General features: G+C 45.3%; 1 protein-coding gene across 1 annotated transcript in view; it reads right to left on the reverse strand.

Annotated features, from left to right (window-relative positions):
• The window catches only part of B4GALT5 (beta-1,4-galactosyltransferase 5), a 70,334-nt gene extending 56,893 nt beyond the window's left edge, over positions 1 to 13,441 (reverse strand). Inside the window, exon 1 of the mRNA XM_070472747.1 lies at positions 13,112 to 13,441. Within this exon, the coding sequence (XP_070328848.1) occupies positions 13,112 to 13,226 (115 nt within the window). The 5' untranslated portion in view covers positions 13,227 to 13,441. The remainder of the gene's footprint in view (positions 1 to 13,111) is intronic.
• Positions 13,442 to 16,060: the final 2,619 nt, after the last annotated feature.

Genomic DNA, 16,060 nt, shown 5'->3' on the forward strand with positions numbered 1-16,060 from the left:
CTGGGTCGGGAAGATCCCCTGGAGGAGGGTATAGCAACCCACTCCAGTGTTCTTGCCTGCAGAACTCCGTGGACAGAGGAGCCTGACCGGTTACAGTTCATGGGGTCGCAAAGGATCGGACACGACTGAGTGACTGACAGGACGGCGTGCCAAACCAACGTTCTAGGCAGGGATACAACGGTGAACAAGAAAGACGAGGCCCGTGCACTGACACGTACAGGTCCAGGGACACGCAGGAGTATTTGAGTCAGCCTGAGGAAAGCTTAAGGAAAGTCAATAGTCTATGCTAGAAACCAGGCAGGAAGTCCATGGGGCTAGAGGGAGAGAAGAGGCACAAATGAAACTGAAGAGCAAGGTAGAGGCCAGACCACAAAAATTTTCCTAAGCTACCATAAAGAGACTGAACTTTATCCTAAAACCATGAAAGCCACTGAGGGGTAGGAGACAGACTGACCCTCACCTGACAAATGCTCTCTGAGCCCTTTCTCTCTATGGCACTGAGAAAGTACCAGACCTCTATTCTAAAACCGACACTTCCAGGTGGAAAGGAAGAGGCCCCAGCATATAAACACATCCTCCCTCTGTTGGTCGAGAGCATCTAGGTTATTAAGAAACTTCAGGTCACTGCTCACCACCATCGCCATGACTCTGTTCAGGAGATAAACATCAGAAACATTCCATGTTTAAATATAAACACCCCCGGGGTGGCTCAGGGGGAAAGAATCCACCTGCAATGCAGGAGATGCGGTCTCGATCCCCGGGTTGGGAAGATCTCCTGGAGTAAGAAATGGCAACCCACTCCAGATTTCTTGCCTGGGAAACCTCATGAACAGAGGAGCCTGGCGGGCTACAGTCCATGGAGTCACAAAAGAGTCTGACATGACTTAGCGACTAAAGAATAACAAATATAAACACCACCAAAAACAGGTACAACTAATGGGCCCCGGGCTGGGGCTGGGCAGGGGAGGCTGCTGTTAAGAAATGCAATGTGTCTTCATGAATTTCTTTAAAAATTTTGCTGCCTTAAATATCTACAATTAAAATATATCCACTATTATTCTGGGCAATGAAGGAATGTTAACATCAAATGACCCTCAATTAAACATATCCTCTGGGAATATAAAAATCACTCAAAATTCTGAGAAGCTTTTACTAAAATGAAGCCATACTCCCTTGTTGAAGACTTAAAAGTAACAGAGCTGTGGTATTCAGATTATTCATCACTGTATCCCCAGACCTAGCCCACTGTAAGGGGTTAACACAAAGATTAAGTTAGCTTTAAGAGAACTGCCAAATCCGAGGAATGCAAAGTCAAGTTTGTAAATTTTTTCTTTTGTTACAGGCTCCAAAACACAAAAATTTCCCAAGGACCCACCTGTTTTAAGTCACTATCATTATCACTCACATTTGGATAAGTACATTTGAAACCCAGCTGATACCAGGAAAAAGAAAAAAGAAAACATCGAAGTGCCAAATTTTACTACGGCACCACTGCAGAAGTCCAGCAGGTTTTACATGCTCGATTCTCTATTTCCTCATTCTTTAACGTTCTCTTCATTTTCTGATAATATTATAAAGGAAACCGGAAAGAAAGAAATCACGTGTTCCTATCACACACCTCCCAGTCAGCCAGGCCACCATCCTGGCACGCCATTCCTCATCACCGCCAGCCATCCTGTGCTGCGCCGGGGACAGGGGAAACAGTGCTCTCCTGAATAAAGAATTATTGGTATTCAAACAATCAGAAGGAAAAAAAAATCATACTTAACATATAACTCAAAGCCATGCATCCAGGTCAACGCTCTACGTATCAGCACATATTAAGCAGCAAAACATGAAAAGTGCTGGTTAATCCAGATCTGAGGCCAACAAAAGGCCAAGTGACATTTACTTTTCACTGTCGTCAAAATCAACATACACTTTCATTTCTGTATGGAAGAAAGAGTGAGCCCAGTGTTTCATGGACTATGCTCATCAACCTATAGTACTTTCTAAATTTCTCTTCTAAATCACTAAACTGTACTGTCCCCAACACCAAAAAATTGGTGTTCTAACATCTGGCCCTGTCTTACACGGATTTTCAGAGAACTGCAATTAGAAACAGAAAAGACTTAAATGCAAGTGACATTTCACTCCTACTGAGCAAAATAATCAACAAACATCAGAAAGATTTCGATTTCCCCCCCTTTATCAGAAGAGTCATAGGACTCTTCAAATACTTGAAACATCAAATGGAATCTGTAGAGGGTGTCAACTATGGCAAAGACTAATCATTTTAAAGACCAAGAATCAGAAATCAAGAAACGAAGATCAAACTTAAACGAGAGGGAGAAAAAAAGTAAAAGAAAGATAAACCAAAAAACCTTGCCTCCTGCTTTCTCAAAAATCAGCTCAATTGCTCCTGAAAGGTTTCCATAAATTACTGAGAGGCTGCCTATGGAAACCTTTCTCCAGCGAAAAAATAAAAAGAAATGGGTACAATGTAGCGAGCAAAAGTTAAGTCATAAAACTTATCAAGTAGTATATTTTTTAAAGTAAAAAGGAAAAATATAAATAAACTGAATCTCATTCAAGTTAAAAGCTTTTGCGTGTCAAATGACACCTACCAATAGAGTGCAAATCAACACACAGGATAGGAGAAAATACTTGCAAATCATGTATCTGTAATGGTTTTATATTTTTAAAATGTAAAGAGCTCTTACCAATAGACAATCCAATTTAAGAAGGGTAAAAGAAAAAAAAAGAAAAAAGAAATAAACAAAAAGGGTAAAGGAGCCTGAACAGACCTTTCACTAAACAAGATATACAAATAGCCAATAAACACATGCGAAGATGCTCAACCTCATTACCAAGGAAATGCAAACCAGAACTACAATGAGCTACCATTTCACACCTATGGGGATGCCCTACACAAAAAAATACACACTCAGAAAATAAGTGTTGTCTGCAAGACTGGAGAAACTGGAAACCTCACATATTGCTGGTGGGAATACAAAACGGTGAGGGCACTGTGGGAAGTCTGGCAGTCCCTCAAAGAATTACTGCTGCCGTACTGTCACTGTCCAGTCGCTAGGTCATGTCCAACTCTTTTGTGACCATGGACTGTAACCCGCCAGGCTCCTCTGTCCACGGAATGTTCCCGGGAGTGAGTTCACTGGAGTGAGATGCCCTTTCTAACTCCAGGGGATCTTCCTGAACCAGGGATCGGACCCACATCTTCTGCTTGGCAGGCAGATTCTTTACCACTGAGCCACCTGGAAAGCCCTAGGATTACCCTATGACCCAACCACTCCACTCCCAGGTAAATACTCCAAGAATTGAAATCAGGGACTCAAAACAGACGCGTGTGTGCCAACATTTACAGCAGCGCTATTTACAACCACCAAAAGGTGGAAGCAACTCAAGTGTTTGTCAACAGATGAGAAAACAAAATGGGGTTTACACATGATGGAATATTATTCATCCATAAAAAGAATACAGTTCTGACACATGCTATGCTAGGGATGAACCATGCAAACATTCTGCCAAGTGAACAGGGAAGATGCTAAAGGACAAACACTGTATGATTCCACTCACACGAGGAACCTGGAGCAATCACATTCACCGCGGATCAGCAGGTGCAGGGTGGGCCAGTGGATGAGGAGTTATTGCTTAATGGGAAGCGAATTTCTGTTTGGGGCAACAGAAACTTTTGGAAATAGTGGTCCTGGTTGCTTAACAATGTGGATGCAATTAATGCCACTGAATTGCACATCTAAATTAGCAAAATACATGGCAAATTTCATGTCAGAAATATTTTACCACAAAGAAATAGCAAAGGGGAAGAAAAGGACAGGGTTGTTTCGGGCAAAGTGAATTAAAAAATCAAAAAAATCAGTGGATAATTTAAATTGGTGTCTCTTCTCAGACTCCCTCCCCTCACTACTGTTAAAACTCAAAGTAAGGATTAACTGAAGAAGCAACTCTTTCCCCAGGTTAAATGCAACCCAACAACAAAGAGGCTAGTTTGACCACACAATAGTTTCTCCATTCATTTAAGTGCATCTAGTGTGCTAAGCACAACAAGGACATTACAACCCAGAGAACCTCCCTATCACGACTCCACAGATTATGAAGACATGGATAAAATGAGTTTTTCTTAAAAGTTAAATGATTAAATGGGTTTGTTTAAAATGTAAAGATTTACAGTAAGTACATCAAGAATCCTGAGGTCAGTCTACTGTCACCTCTGGCCCACCTGGTTTAACTTTCCTAAATGGGCAATTTTTTTCATTTTTCTGCAAGAGAATAAAGGATTATTTTTTTTAACTACACAAACAAAACCACAACACAACATTTAAGAAAATACTATTTTCTGACCTTTAAAAGCCAATAGTCTACCAATCAGAAAATACTGATACACATCACAATCATGAGCATAATTTAAGCTCAGTGTCTAAAAAGCACAACTGCTCAAAACTGGGCAACAGTTCCATGAGTAAAAAAAAAAAAATACTGTTTTTCCATCTTTCCAAGTATATAGTTGTTCAACACCTGAAAATTAAGCAAAAAGTTTAAGTGTCTATTAATCATACTTTTAGGACCACTTCGGGGTGAAAAAAATTCCTTCTCCATGGATATTTAAATATTTTATAGCTCTTTAATAAAAATAATAAACAGCTGTGCTCACTAGCACATCTCTAGGTTGAGTTTTAAAACACGACACTGAACTTTCCTATAATCTACACTTCCCTGTACGTGACACTCCACAACATTTTTCATCATTATAATCATGCTACTAATCACCTCAGAGAACTGTTCATAGTTGATGATGGTAACTAAGGCACTTCAGAACAATGACCAGCTTTCCTTCTAGTCATGGCAAAGTACCTGGGTATCTCTGTCACCTGGGAAGGAGGCGGAACACTACTTATAGTCTAATAATTACTCACTCAAACTAACAAAAGGGGCGGGAAGGGGTGGAATCTGAGAAGAGACACCACTTTAAATTATTCAGTGTGATTCCCAGGCTTGGAAAAAATACTGGATTCATGGGATCAGCAGGAGGTATGAATGCCCTTCGATATAAGCCACAATATTAAAAAGAATTACTGGGTCAAAATGTAACATTCATTTTTCATTTAACATCCAATTACCTAGAGGACTGAAGATGGAGCAGAAGCTAATGAATCCAGGGCTCCATTTCATGCTTATAAGCAAAAGTGTGAAGCTAGAGGGGAAAAAAAAACTGATTTAGCAGATTAAAACTTAAAAGGATTACCCAGGGACAATAAGGGGGGAAAGAAAGAAGGTTAAAAAAAAAAAAAAAAAAAAGCTGTAACATCCCAAAGATATTTCCACAGAATTCTTTCGGGTTTTTTTCCTTAGATCATTCTTTGTCACAATGATTTCAAAGACTGACTTTGGTGCAGACATCCTAAGTCTTATTTTCAGGGCAGGTGTCCTCATGATGGTTACACACTGACACGTCACAGAATCCACCGCTCAGAATTTCACTAAAGGGGGGAAACTAGGTGAATGAGAGGTCCGAATTTTTTATTTAATAAATGGGGTAACTTTACTTGACAGAACTCATTATTCCTTCCCCTAAAAGGTTCAACTCACACTTGCTCAGAACCATGGAACTTCCGGTCCGAGAGGGACCCTGGAATCTGTACTTGAGTTCATTGCTTCAGTTTATAGATGGGAAAACTGAAATAAAGGCTTCCATCTAGTTATCGGTCAAGTTGGACTGGCGCCCGATCCTCCTCTAAGTTTAGCACTAGCATTAGGCCAAGAGGACATCTCCTATGGTCATGACAATGTATACAATTGTTATAGGACATCTCCTACGGTTATGACAAAATGTAACAATTCTGAGCCTATGAAGTGTTGTGCCAAGCTCTGTGCCAAGCGCCCTTCCATGCATATTGCACTCAACTCTCACAGCAACCCTGAGGAAGATGGTATCATCCATTGGGCAGATGAGAAAACTGAAAATAGTTTGCCCACTCAGTCAGAGTTGACTCAAATCCAGGTCTGACTGATTTCTAACAGTTAACTCCAGTGTTAGTCGAGTCTGACTCTTTGTGACCCCATGAGCTGTAGCCCGCCAGGCTCCTCTGTCCATGGAGTTCTCCAGGCAAGAATACTGAGTGGGTAGCCATGCCCTCTCCAGGCAATCTTCCCAACCCAGGGATCGAACCCGGTCTCCTTCATCGGAGGCAGATTCTTTGCTGTCTGAGTCACTAGCTCACCTTTATCCTACGGTCCTTACCTTGGCCTACAGGGTCCTATGTGGCCTGACCCCTACCGTCTTTCTAAGCTCACTTCCTACCACTTCCCATCACTGCCTCAGGGCCTTTACATATGGTTGACACCCCCATCACCACCCTAATCTCCAGACCTGAGAGTGACCAGTTCTACCTCCAAGTCAAATATTACTTTTTTAATGAAGCTTTCCCTAACAACTCAGTCTAAAATAGACCCTCAGTTACTCTCACCGCCATCCAAAAATATCTTGCATATTGGCTGTCTCCCCACCAGAATAAAAGCACCACAAGGGGAAAAACCTCCCACTAGAATGAAAACAGCAGGATGGCAGAAATGTTCTGCCTTATTCATTTCTAGACTGCCCACTACCCAAAAGAGTATCTGACAAGAGGGGCAGCAATCAAAAAATACTTATTCAATAAATGAATGAATGCCTATATCTGAACCTCCACCTCATTAACAGCTAGTATCACTGAATTTAGAAATTGATTAGCTGGCTGTGGTGGTTTAGTCGCTAAGTCATGTCCGATTCTTGCAACCCCACGGACTGTAGCCTGCCAGGCTACTCTCTCCATGATTTCCCAGGCAAGAATACTGGAGTGGGTTTCCATTTCCTTCTCCAGGGGATCTTCCCAACCCAGGAATCAAACCTGGCTCTCTGCATTGCAGGCAGTTTCTTTACTGACTGAGCTACAACGGAAGCATCAATTGATTACGTACTATCTTCAATTTTTCTCTAGGTGTTTCTCATTATGACCCTTATCTTTTCAATCGCGTGGTATGTGCCTCAGGGATATTTTATAATTCTCAACTTTGGACAAGTTAATGACTCAATCTGGGCTTATAGTCAAAAATCTAGAAACGAAAGAATAACTCAAACCAGCCCATCCTAAAGGAAATCAGTCCTGAATATTCATTGGAAGGACTGATGTTGAAGCAGAAACTCCAATACTTTGGCCACCTGATGCGAAGAACTGACTCACTGGAAAAGACCCCGATGGTACGGATGATTGAAGGCAGGAGGGGACGACAGAGGATGAGACGGTTGGATGGAATCACCAACTCAACGGACATGAGTGTGAGTGAACTCTGGGAGTTGGTGATGGCCAGGGAGGCCTGGTGTGGGGCAGTCCATGGGGTTACAAAGAGTCGGACACAACTGAGTGACTGAACTGAACTGAGAATAACTGCCCTTTCACTAATAGTGTACACAGGCCTTCCTCTTCTGAGGTTATCTCCTTGAACTTCTTTGAAGTCAACACCCAATATGTTTGCTTCTGTTTAACCTTCTGCTTCTGATTAACCTTCAACTCCGGAGTTGGTGATGGACAGGGAGGCCTGGCGTACCGCCCTTCATGGGGGTCGCAAAGGGCTGGACACGACTGAGCGACTGAACTGAACCGAGCCTTCATCTTGACCAATGTTAACCACTAGTTCTCTCTCTCGTTCTCTGGCAGGCCTGTGCAGCATCACAGAGCCTGCCTCTCGCTTGCTAAAGCTCTATTTGCTTTGTGCAGTGGATGTGCACAACATATCTTCCATGATCTAAAAAGCTGCTGGGACTTCCATGCTGGTCCAGTGGTTAAGATTTTGCCTTCCAAAGCCGGGGGCGCGGGTTCAACTGCTGGTGGGGAGCTAAGATGATCCCACATGCCTCATGGCCAAACAACCAAAAGGTAGAACAAAAGCAAGGTTGTAACAAATTCAATAAAGACTTTAAGAATGGTCCACACCAGAAAAGTCTTAAAAAAAATAAAAGCTTCAAAGTTAGTGTTAAGTTGCTCAGTTGTGTCCAACTCTTTTGTGACTCCATAGACTGTAGCCTGCCAGGCTTCTCTGTCCATGGGATTCTCCAGGCAATAATACTGCAGGGGGTAGCCATTCCCTTTCTCCAAGGGAATCTTCCTGACCCAAGGATCAAACCCAGGTCTCCTGCATTGCAGGCAGATTCTTAAGGAAGCAAGTAAGTCAGCAGCACTTCAGTCTCTATAGCTTTGGAGTTCCACAGTCTTGGAGAGCTCTAAAGAGTCATGGCCACACAAGGAGACCCTCCTTCCTGGCGATCTTATACCGTATTATACTCAGCTCCCACAGGCCTGTCAAGCTCACTAAAGGAAATGTCAGGGTCGGAGCAGAATTAGCTACTGGATGGAGTATTACGGCCCGGAATGGCAACTGATACTATCTGAACCCTGCTTCCCAAGTCCGTCTGGGACCAGCACATTTACACTGTTCAAGAGACTTCAACTTCAAGCCTAAGACTTTGTTTCGACATAGCAAACTTCTGCAGAAAGACATAAAACATCACCAAAATCCTGGTCAAATGTGCTGCTCAGTTTTATAACCTCAATCTACTCTCCAAACGGGCTTTCCTTCTAAGAAGACTGATACAATGTAATACTCAAAGGAAATAGCTGAGTGAGCCGAAACTGGGGAAAAGCAGGTCCTTTAACAGGGTGGTGCCTTTTAATTCTCTAAATAACCCACATCCACAGAGCGATTTTCACTCCAGAAAAGCTAAGGAACGAAGTGCACCAAAACATTTTGAGGCCACTTTCATGTGAGGAACAACAATAATTTTCATACTATGCTTAGGAGGGGATCTGAAATTTTCCTGGGGTTATTAGAAAAGGTTGCATTTGATTATATAAAACATGTATCTTACCTAGAATCTTAGGTCCAAATCTTGTATAGAATGTGCATGAATTATCAACTTTCTATACAAAAAACTTTTCACTAGCAGTTTGGCTAAGACGCAGTTCTAGTTTTTCAAATAGCTTTGTTTTGTGGCCAAGGATAAGATCAGAGAATCAAGGAAACTTGCTCAAGGTCATCTGGTCAAATCAGGTGGGACTGAAATGACTGATTTCTGCTTTCCAAAAGCCAGCCATACATCAAACTTGTCTTGGAACTAAGCAGGCCCAAAGGGAAAAATCACTCCTCCTTTCCTTACCTCAATAATCAAAAGCAAAATTAAACAGTGGAACTTCAATAAAATGTCCTCAGTATGTAGACTACTGCTCTAACAATGCGCGGGCATCTGTCTCAAAATCAGTAACTGAAACAATTTGCAAAAGTGAGTAACTGCTTTAACAACCTTCCCATGTGACAGCGCCATAAACTTCACAAGAGTTTAAAAATCAGCCCTTCAAATGCACATCCATAAATAGTTCACTTCGCTTATCTTCTAAAAGACCTGGTCAGACTGGAACAGAGGTACTCTGAGCTCTTGGATTTTTTCTAAGTTAAAGGATCATGAGTAAGTCTGAAGTTCTCTTCAGAATTCTGAAAGGAACAGGGATATTTCAACAGTGCAGGTGAAACAAGTAATGAAATCAACAGGAACCACTCAGGCTGTAGCGAGCAGGGGGCTACAAAGAGGGAGGCACGCACTTTCATAACCACATTCCTTTCCCCTTCCTTTTTCAAAACTCCCACCTCCCTGACACTTCTGCCCCATCCTCTTCATTTCTACTTTTAAGCTGCTGATGTTAAAACACTACTTTTGATTTAATAACAAAAACATAATGGCCAATGAAGCCGTATTTCTAAATTACTTAAACCGGTTCAGCATGGGGATATCAAAGTAGCTAAGAGCACTCTGTATTTGTTACAAACACATTATAGCCCTGTTTAGTGATCCTCCTCACATCCAACTTTCTAAGTCAAATGGTACCATGACCCCCATTTGAAATGATCCTCAAGCCCAGAAATTCCCATCGTTCTCAGACTATATGGGTCACTGATATTGAAAGCCAGCGTTAGATCTCAAAAATATCAACAATAGTTATGCTGAAACTAGCTGGGATGTATTACATGTGAGCAACTTTAAAATATTTATAACTAACGTGATTTTTCTCACATCTCAAATTCAAGTCTGCCTATTTCTGAGTATAGCTTTAACACACTCTTGGATTAAGGACTTCACTTTAGCCCTTGAGCACAACGTGGCCGCAGGGTTTACAAAGCAAACCAAAAGCAGGACTGGAAAAAATTAAACCTGGAAGGAAATACCAGTCTGATACTTCCCGTTATGCCAGAACACAGAATTGTCATTAGTTGAAAATGTATTAGGTTGAGCTATATCAAACTGCCAACATACAACCGGTTTTGACCTGCAAAAATGGAAACTTCACATGAATATCATCTAATATTATTTTCTATGCTCATTTTAATAACTGTCTCAAATAAGGTCTTCACAACCCAAGGCATATAAAAGCTGCTCTTTCTCTAGTTTGCCTTAACCTTTTGAAAAAATCTGCCACCCTCTGTCCAAAGCTGATTATTTTAAAAAATTAAGTCGGTTAACAGGAAAGCGAAGATAAAGAAAATCACCAAACTCCTCAATGCGAGAACCCAAAAACCACTCCACATCCTTCCCACCACTCCCCTTTTCCCACTAACAGAATTTGAATCCTAACTTGATCTGCACTTTAGAAGACTTACACTTAAGGAGAAATTAGTGACTATTTCAGTGCTTTCCACCTCCTTCAGTTACCAGTGAGGAAGCAACTGTGTGGTAGAGCCCACTGCTTTACACTGGGGTTCCACTGACCTAAAAATCTACCACTGAAGAATTTTAATTAAGTTGATAAGTTCCATTTTGTTTCAGAATCCTGCTTCTAATCTCTCTAATCAACAGGGTGATTACCAACCCAGTGGGATATATTTTTCCATTTAGACATAGTTGATATATGCACCCACACCAGGAAAAAACCTGTTCCTTTCACAAAAGGGGTTATGGCTCCAAGATTGCCTCTAGGTTCAAACCCATCATTTTACACTCAATTTTATTACAGTCTAATATCCAATATGCTAATGAACTCTTTTCTCAATTAATTCCCCTAATTACTCACCTCTTCTTATTCTGCCCAAATTCCTAACTCCTCACCAGGCCACCCACAGTTCCTTCCCGGAGGGAGATGCTTCTAAAACACTAACTGTCACAGCAACCTGATATTACCTGTTCTATCATCGAGATCGAGTTTGTAGTTCAAATCATCAGTATTAACCAAATGAAATATGCTCTTTAAAAAAAAAATCAGGAAAGAATCTCCTGCTGTATCTGAAAATTTCTCTATTCGGCTAGCTCAGCGTTGATAGGTCAACAGAAAGGCACTAATCATTACTACAATCCTAAAGGGTTTTTCTCTAGAGTTTAACCATCAACCCTTCCTAACATCCAAATAATCCAGACTTTTTAGAGCAAAACTGCCCCACCCCCAACAGCATCTTCTGGTCATTTTTCACCTTAAACTGAGGTTTTCTTATGGCCTCACGGTCATGCCAAGTCAGGCAAATACATACCTTAAACCTTCCATCTACTCCCTTCTTTCTCAAAAGCTACATACAGTAGCTCTTTCTTTTAAAACTCTCTAAGCATCAAGTACAAAGGTAAGTGCCTTAAAAGCGAATTTATCTGCTTCCAGCTTTAAAACCCTATGAGGTTTTTTCATCCTAATGAACACCCCCATTTTACAGAGGAGAAAAACTGAGGCTAAGTAACTTGCTCAAGGTCATACAGGGCAGGGACCAGAATACAAGTCTGACCTCCAAGTTCCCTGACCTTAACCCTCAGGCTGTTACTTCCTTCCAGTATCTTTCTTCTCCTCCCTGATGTCTGCTCTGTGGTCTTAGCCTCTGCTCGGGCAAGGCTCAGTTTCTCCAGAGCTGCCTTTCCTTTAAAGGCTAAGCCTTTTGAGAGAAGAATCAGTATCCATTCCCATCTTTTCTCCACGCTCCTCCTTCCCACCTGCATCATTTCCCCAAGGCCCTAGTCACAGCTCCTCCTCTAGCGCCCTCCACCCCCGCCCCGGCCCCAGAACAGGTCCCCTTCTACCCTTAACGCCAGGAGAGGCCAGAAGGGAAAGAAGGGAAGAAAGGAAGAGGCCACACAGCACCCCTTCCCCAAGACTTCAACTGGGAAGAAACTGGCAGAGAACCAGAGAGGGGTGGTGAGGGCTGGGGAAAGGATAGGCAGGCGGTAAGGGAGCCGGGAATGACAAGGGTGTGCCCTTGGGGGTAGGCGGGGCAGGGGGGAGGGGATGGAGCGGCGGCGTGGGACGCTCCGGGGCTTGCAGATTGAATGGGGGGTGGAACTCAGGGGGGGAGCGGGGGGATGGTACCCGGCAAGGAAAGGGATCTGGCCACTCGGAGAAGGATGTGTGCGTTGGGGCGGAGGACCAGGAGGCTGTAACGAGGAAAAGTGGAGGGAAGAAAGGGCAGGGAGGGGGAGCGAGCAGGAAACGGTGGAGTCGCCGGCGAGCGGAGAGGGGAAGGATGGATGGGAACTGGAAAGGTGGGACGCCGGGAGACCCCGGCACCGGGGCTCCGCGGGGAGGGGCTGGCGGGCTGGGAGCGGGGGGGTTCGGGGTCCGCGGAATGCCGGGAACCGGGGCTGAAGGAGACCCCGAGGCGGGAGCTCTCGAGGCGAGCAGCGGGAAGTGGGGGTTCTGGGGAGGCCAGGACCAGAACAGGGGGCGTCCCAGCACGACAAGGGTGTGTGTGTCGGTCTGTGCGCGCGCGCGAAGGCACCGTCGGGTTAGCGCGGGGAGATGGGGCTGAAGGAGGGCAGGAGGTGGGCGGGAGGCTGGCGCGGGGTGGGGGCTCCGGAGCCCGCCGGGGTACAGAGGGCGGGAAGGTCCTGGTCCCCCGAGGGTCCGGCGTGGGGCGGAGGTCTCCCGAAGATCGGGCCGGAGTCCCCGTAGTTTTCCAAGAGCCAGGCTCCGAGTCGCCTCCCAGCCGGGTGTCCTCCGAAAGCCGGGGTCCCCCCGGGGCGGGGCTGGGGGTTCCCGGAGTCCCTCCCCGGAGATCAGAGCGGCACCCCCCCCCACCCCGGGGCCCCTGACCCCCCTCCTACCTATGCCCGGCGCCACATAGACGAAGTAGAGCAGCGAGGACGACAGCGAGAAGAAGAAGAGCGCAGCGAGCAGCGAGCGGCGCGGCAGCCGCAGCAGCCCCCGGCGGACGCGCATGCTGCAGCCAGGCCGCCGCTCGGGCGCCGGGCCGGGCCTGCTCCCGCCGCTCCCCGTCTGCCGCCTCCCGGGCAGCCGCCGCCGCGCGGGCCTCGGCCTCCGCCTCCCCGGCCTCGCCGGCCGCCTCTCGCCGCCGCCGCGCCCTCCCAGCCGCCGGCCGCCGCGGGCCCGGCCACATGAAGCGGGCGGGGGCCTGAGCGGCCCGGCGGAGAGCGCAGCGGCGGGGGCGGGGCGGGGCGGGCCGCGGGGGCGGGCCGGGGGCGGAGCCAGCGCCGCCGGGCACCGTCGCAAAAGACCCGCGCGCGCGCTCACCGCGTGCTCCCCCCCGCCGTGCGGCCCCCCGCGGCGGCCCGCGGGGAATGTCGCCAAATGGCGACAGCCCCTCTCACCGGAGCGGCCGCCGCCCTGGCTTTTGGGGAGCGTCGCTGAAGTGCCCGTCGGACGCCCCCGACCTGGGAGCCCAGGGACAGTCTGCAGTGTCTGACGCGGCTGGTCACCCACTGCGACAGGAGAGTGGAGATTGTAGGCAAGGGGGCTCAGTACACACCTTCATTCAATCATCCATTCGGTTCACCGTTTATTGTAAGTCAGACTGGTGCGTGAGCATGTCTTGGCACTCGGGATGCTACATAGGACAAAACAGGCAAAATCTCTGTCTTCTTGAACCTAACACTCAAATGGGAGGAAAAAAAGAAAGATCAACTCTTAATGTCAGGTACTGATAAGTGATGTTCACATCAAAACAGTGTGTTTGAGGGGGACTAAGGTCAGGGAAGGCCTCCCTAAGGAGTCACATCAAAGGGTGAACAGCAGTTGCCAAAGCCCTGAGGTTAAAAAAGCTTGATCTGACCCCAGGTCGACTCAAGATCAGCATGGATAAAATCCAAGGGCAGGTTGTAGCCCTGGACAGATTCCACATCCCGAAGACTCCTAAGGAGCTTAATGATAGCAGTCATCAGAGGGAAGACTCGCGCTTGAGAGACACTGGCCTTTACTTACCTCATTAGATCACCCCCAACAACCTTGAGATGTGTGCTCTTATTATTCCTGTTGCACAAATGAAGAGTGAGGCTCCTGGATGGAGAAGCAATCCATTCAAGCCTTGCAGTAAGAGATTAAATTAAAAATGACCGGGCTCAGACTTCCCTGATGGGACAGTGGTTAAGAATCTGCCTACCAATGCAGGGCACATAGGTTTGATCCCTGGTTCCGGAAGGTTCCGCATGCTGTGGGGGTAACTAAGCCCATGCCTGACAACTGCTGAGCACAAGCGCTAAAGCCACAGCAGTGAGAAGCCCGTTCACCACAACTAGAGAGTGGCCCCTCTCGCCGCAACTAGAGAAAGCCGGCATGCAGCAACGAAGACCCAGTGAAGCCAAAAGTAAATGAATAAATAAATAAAATCTTTTTAAAATGATCCATCTCTCAAGGTACCCTTGACCAGTAGATTGTGGATTTTAAGTGCCTCCATCTGGACCCTAATTCCTATCCTGAAGACAAATTGGTATCTTCCTGTGTAGGATAGCATGCGGCCATATCCAAGCAATGCTTTACGGTCAGCCTCAGGCTGGAAGATCTCTGAGGCAGTGGGCACAGTAGAACCTTCCTCAGCCTCAGTGGGCCGCCAGCTGAACTAGGGAGCCAAGTATCCCCTTGGAATGCCAGAGCAGTCAGAGGAAGAAAGGACTTTGCAGGGATTCTGTGAAAACCAACAGTTATCCTGCTTTGTATTCGTTCCTAAAGTGGTTTATACTTTTCACAGTGTTTCTTTGGCTCTTTAAATGAGGGCTCTAAAGTCAGACTGTCCTGGTTCATTGACTCCTGCCTCTTGCATTCTTAGTTGAACACAACCTTAGGCAAGTTACCTAACCTCTCTGCCTCTCAGTAAAATGGTGGATATTATCAGTAAGGACGACATCAGATTGTTGTGAGAATTTGAGTAATACATGCACACTAGTTCTCAGCTAAGCAACGCCCCCAGGAAATGGGATGAGAAAGAAGAGGCTTGAACAACAAAAAAGAAAAGCAAATATTTTGACTCGGACAGACGTAAATTCAAATCTTAACTTGGTCTCAACTGGCTGTGACCTTGAGCAAGTCACTGCACCCTCCGAGCCTCTATTCACTACCTGTGAATTGGATCCAGCGGTGCCCATCCTATAGGGATGTACTGCAGGGTAAGTGAGATACAGAGGTGAGGCCTTAGACCAGAAATCTCAGGCTAACTGGAATAATCTGACCTGCCACTTCTTTTGTTTGGACCATGCAACGCTGCCTCCCTCCCAACTCTGTCTTTAATGAATGTTTACAAACACACAGAAAAGTTCAAAGACTAGTACAAGGAACAACTGTACACTCTCCACCTGGACGGTTCTTTTTCCAGATTTAAAAACAAATTTATTTGTATACAATTTTTAAATGTTACTTTCCATTTACAGTTATTACAAAATATTGGCTATGGTCCCCATGTTGTAGAATACACCTTTGAGCCTATCTTACATCCAATAGTTTATTTGTCCCACTTCCTTATCCCTACATTGCCCCTCCCCCTATTTTTTTCAGATTTATCTATATTCATATATAGTTCTTTTTCTGAATTATTTAAGTTAGTTGCTGCCTTATTGGTACTTCATGCTTCAATACTTCCACAGGAAATCCTAAGAAAAAGTACATTTTCCTACATAACCACAAAAATATTATTACACCTAAGAAAATGAACAGTTATACTACAATGAACTGTAATATCCAGTTCGTTCCCAAATTTGGACAGGGAAGCCTGGCGTGCTGCAGTCCACGGGGTTGCAAAGATTTGGACATGACTTAGCGACTGAACA

The sequence above is a fragment of the Odocoileus virginianus genome, chromosome 9 (assembly GCF_023699985.2).
Source record: "Odocoileus virginianus isolate 20LAN1187 ecotype Illinois chromosome 9, Ovbor_1.2, whole genome shotgun sequence".
NCBI classification, from domain to species: domain Eukaryota; kingdom Metazoa; phylum Chordata; class Mammalia; order Artiodactyla; family Cervidae; genus Odocoileus; species Odocoileus virginianus.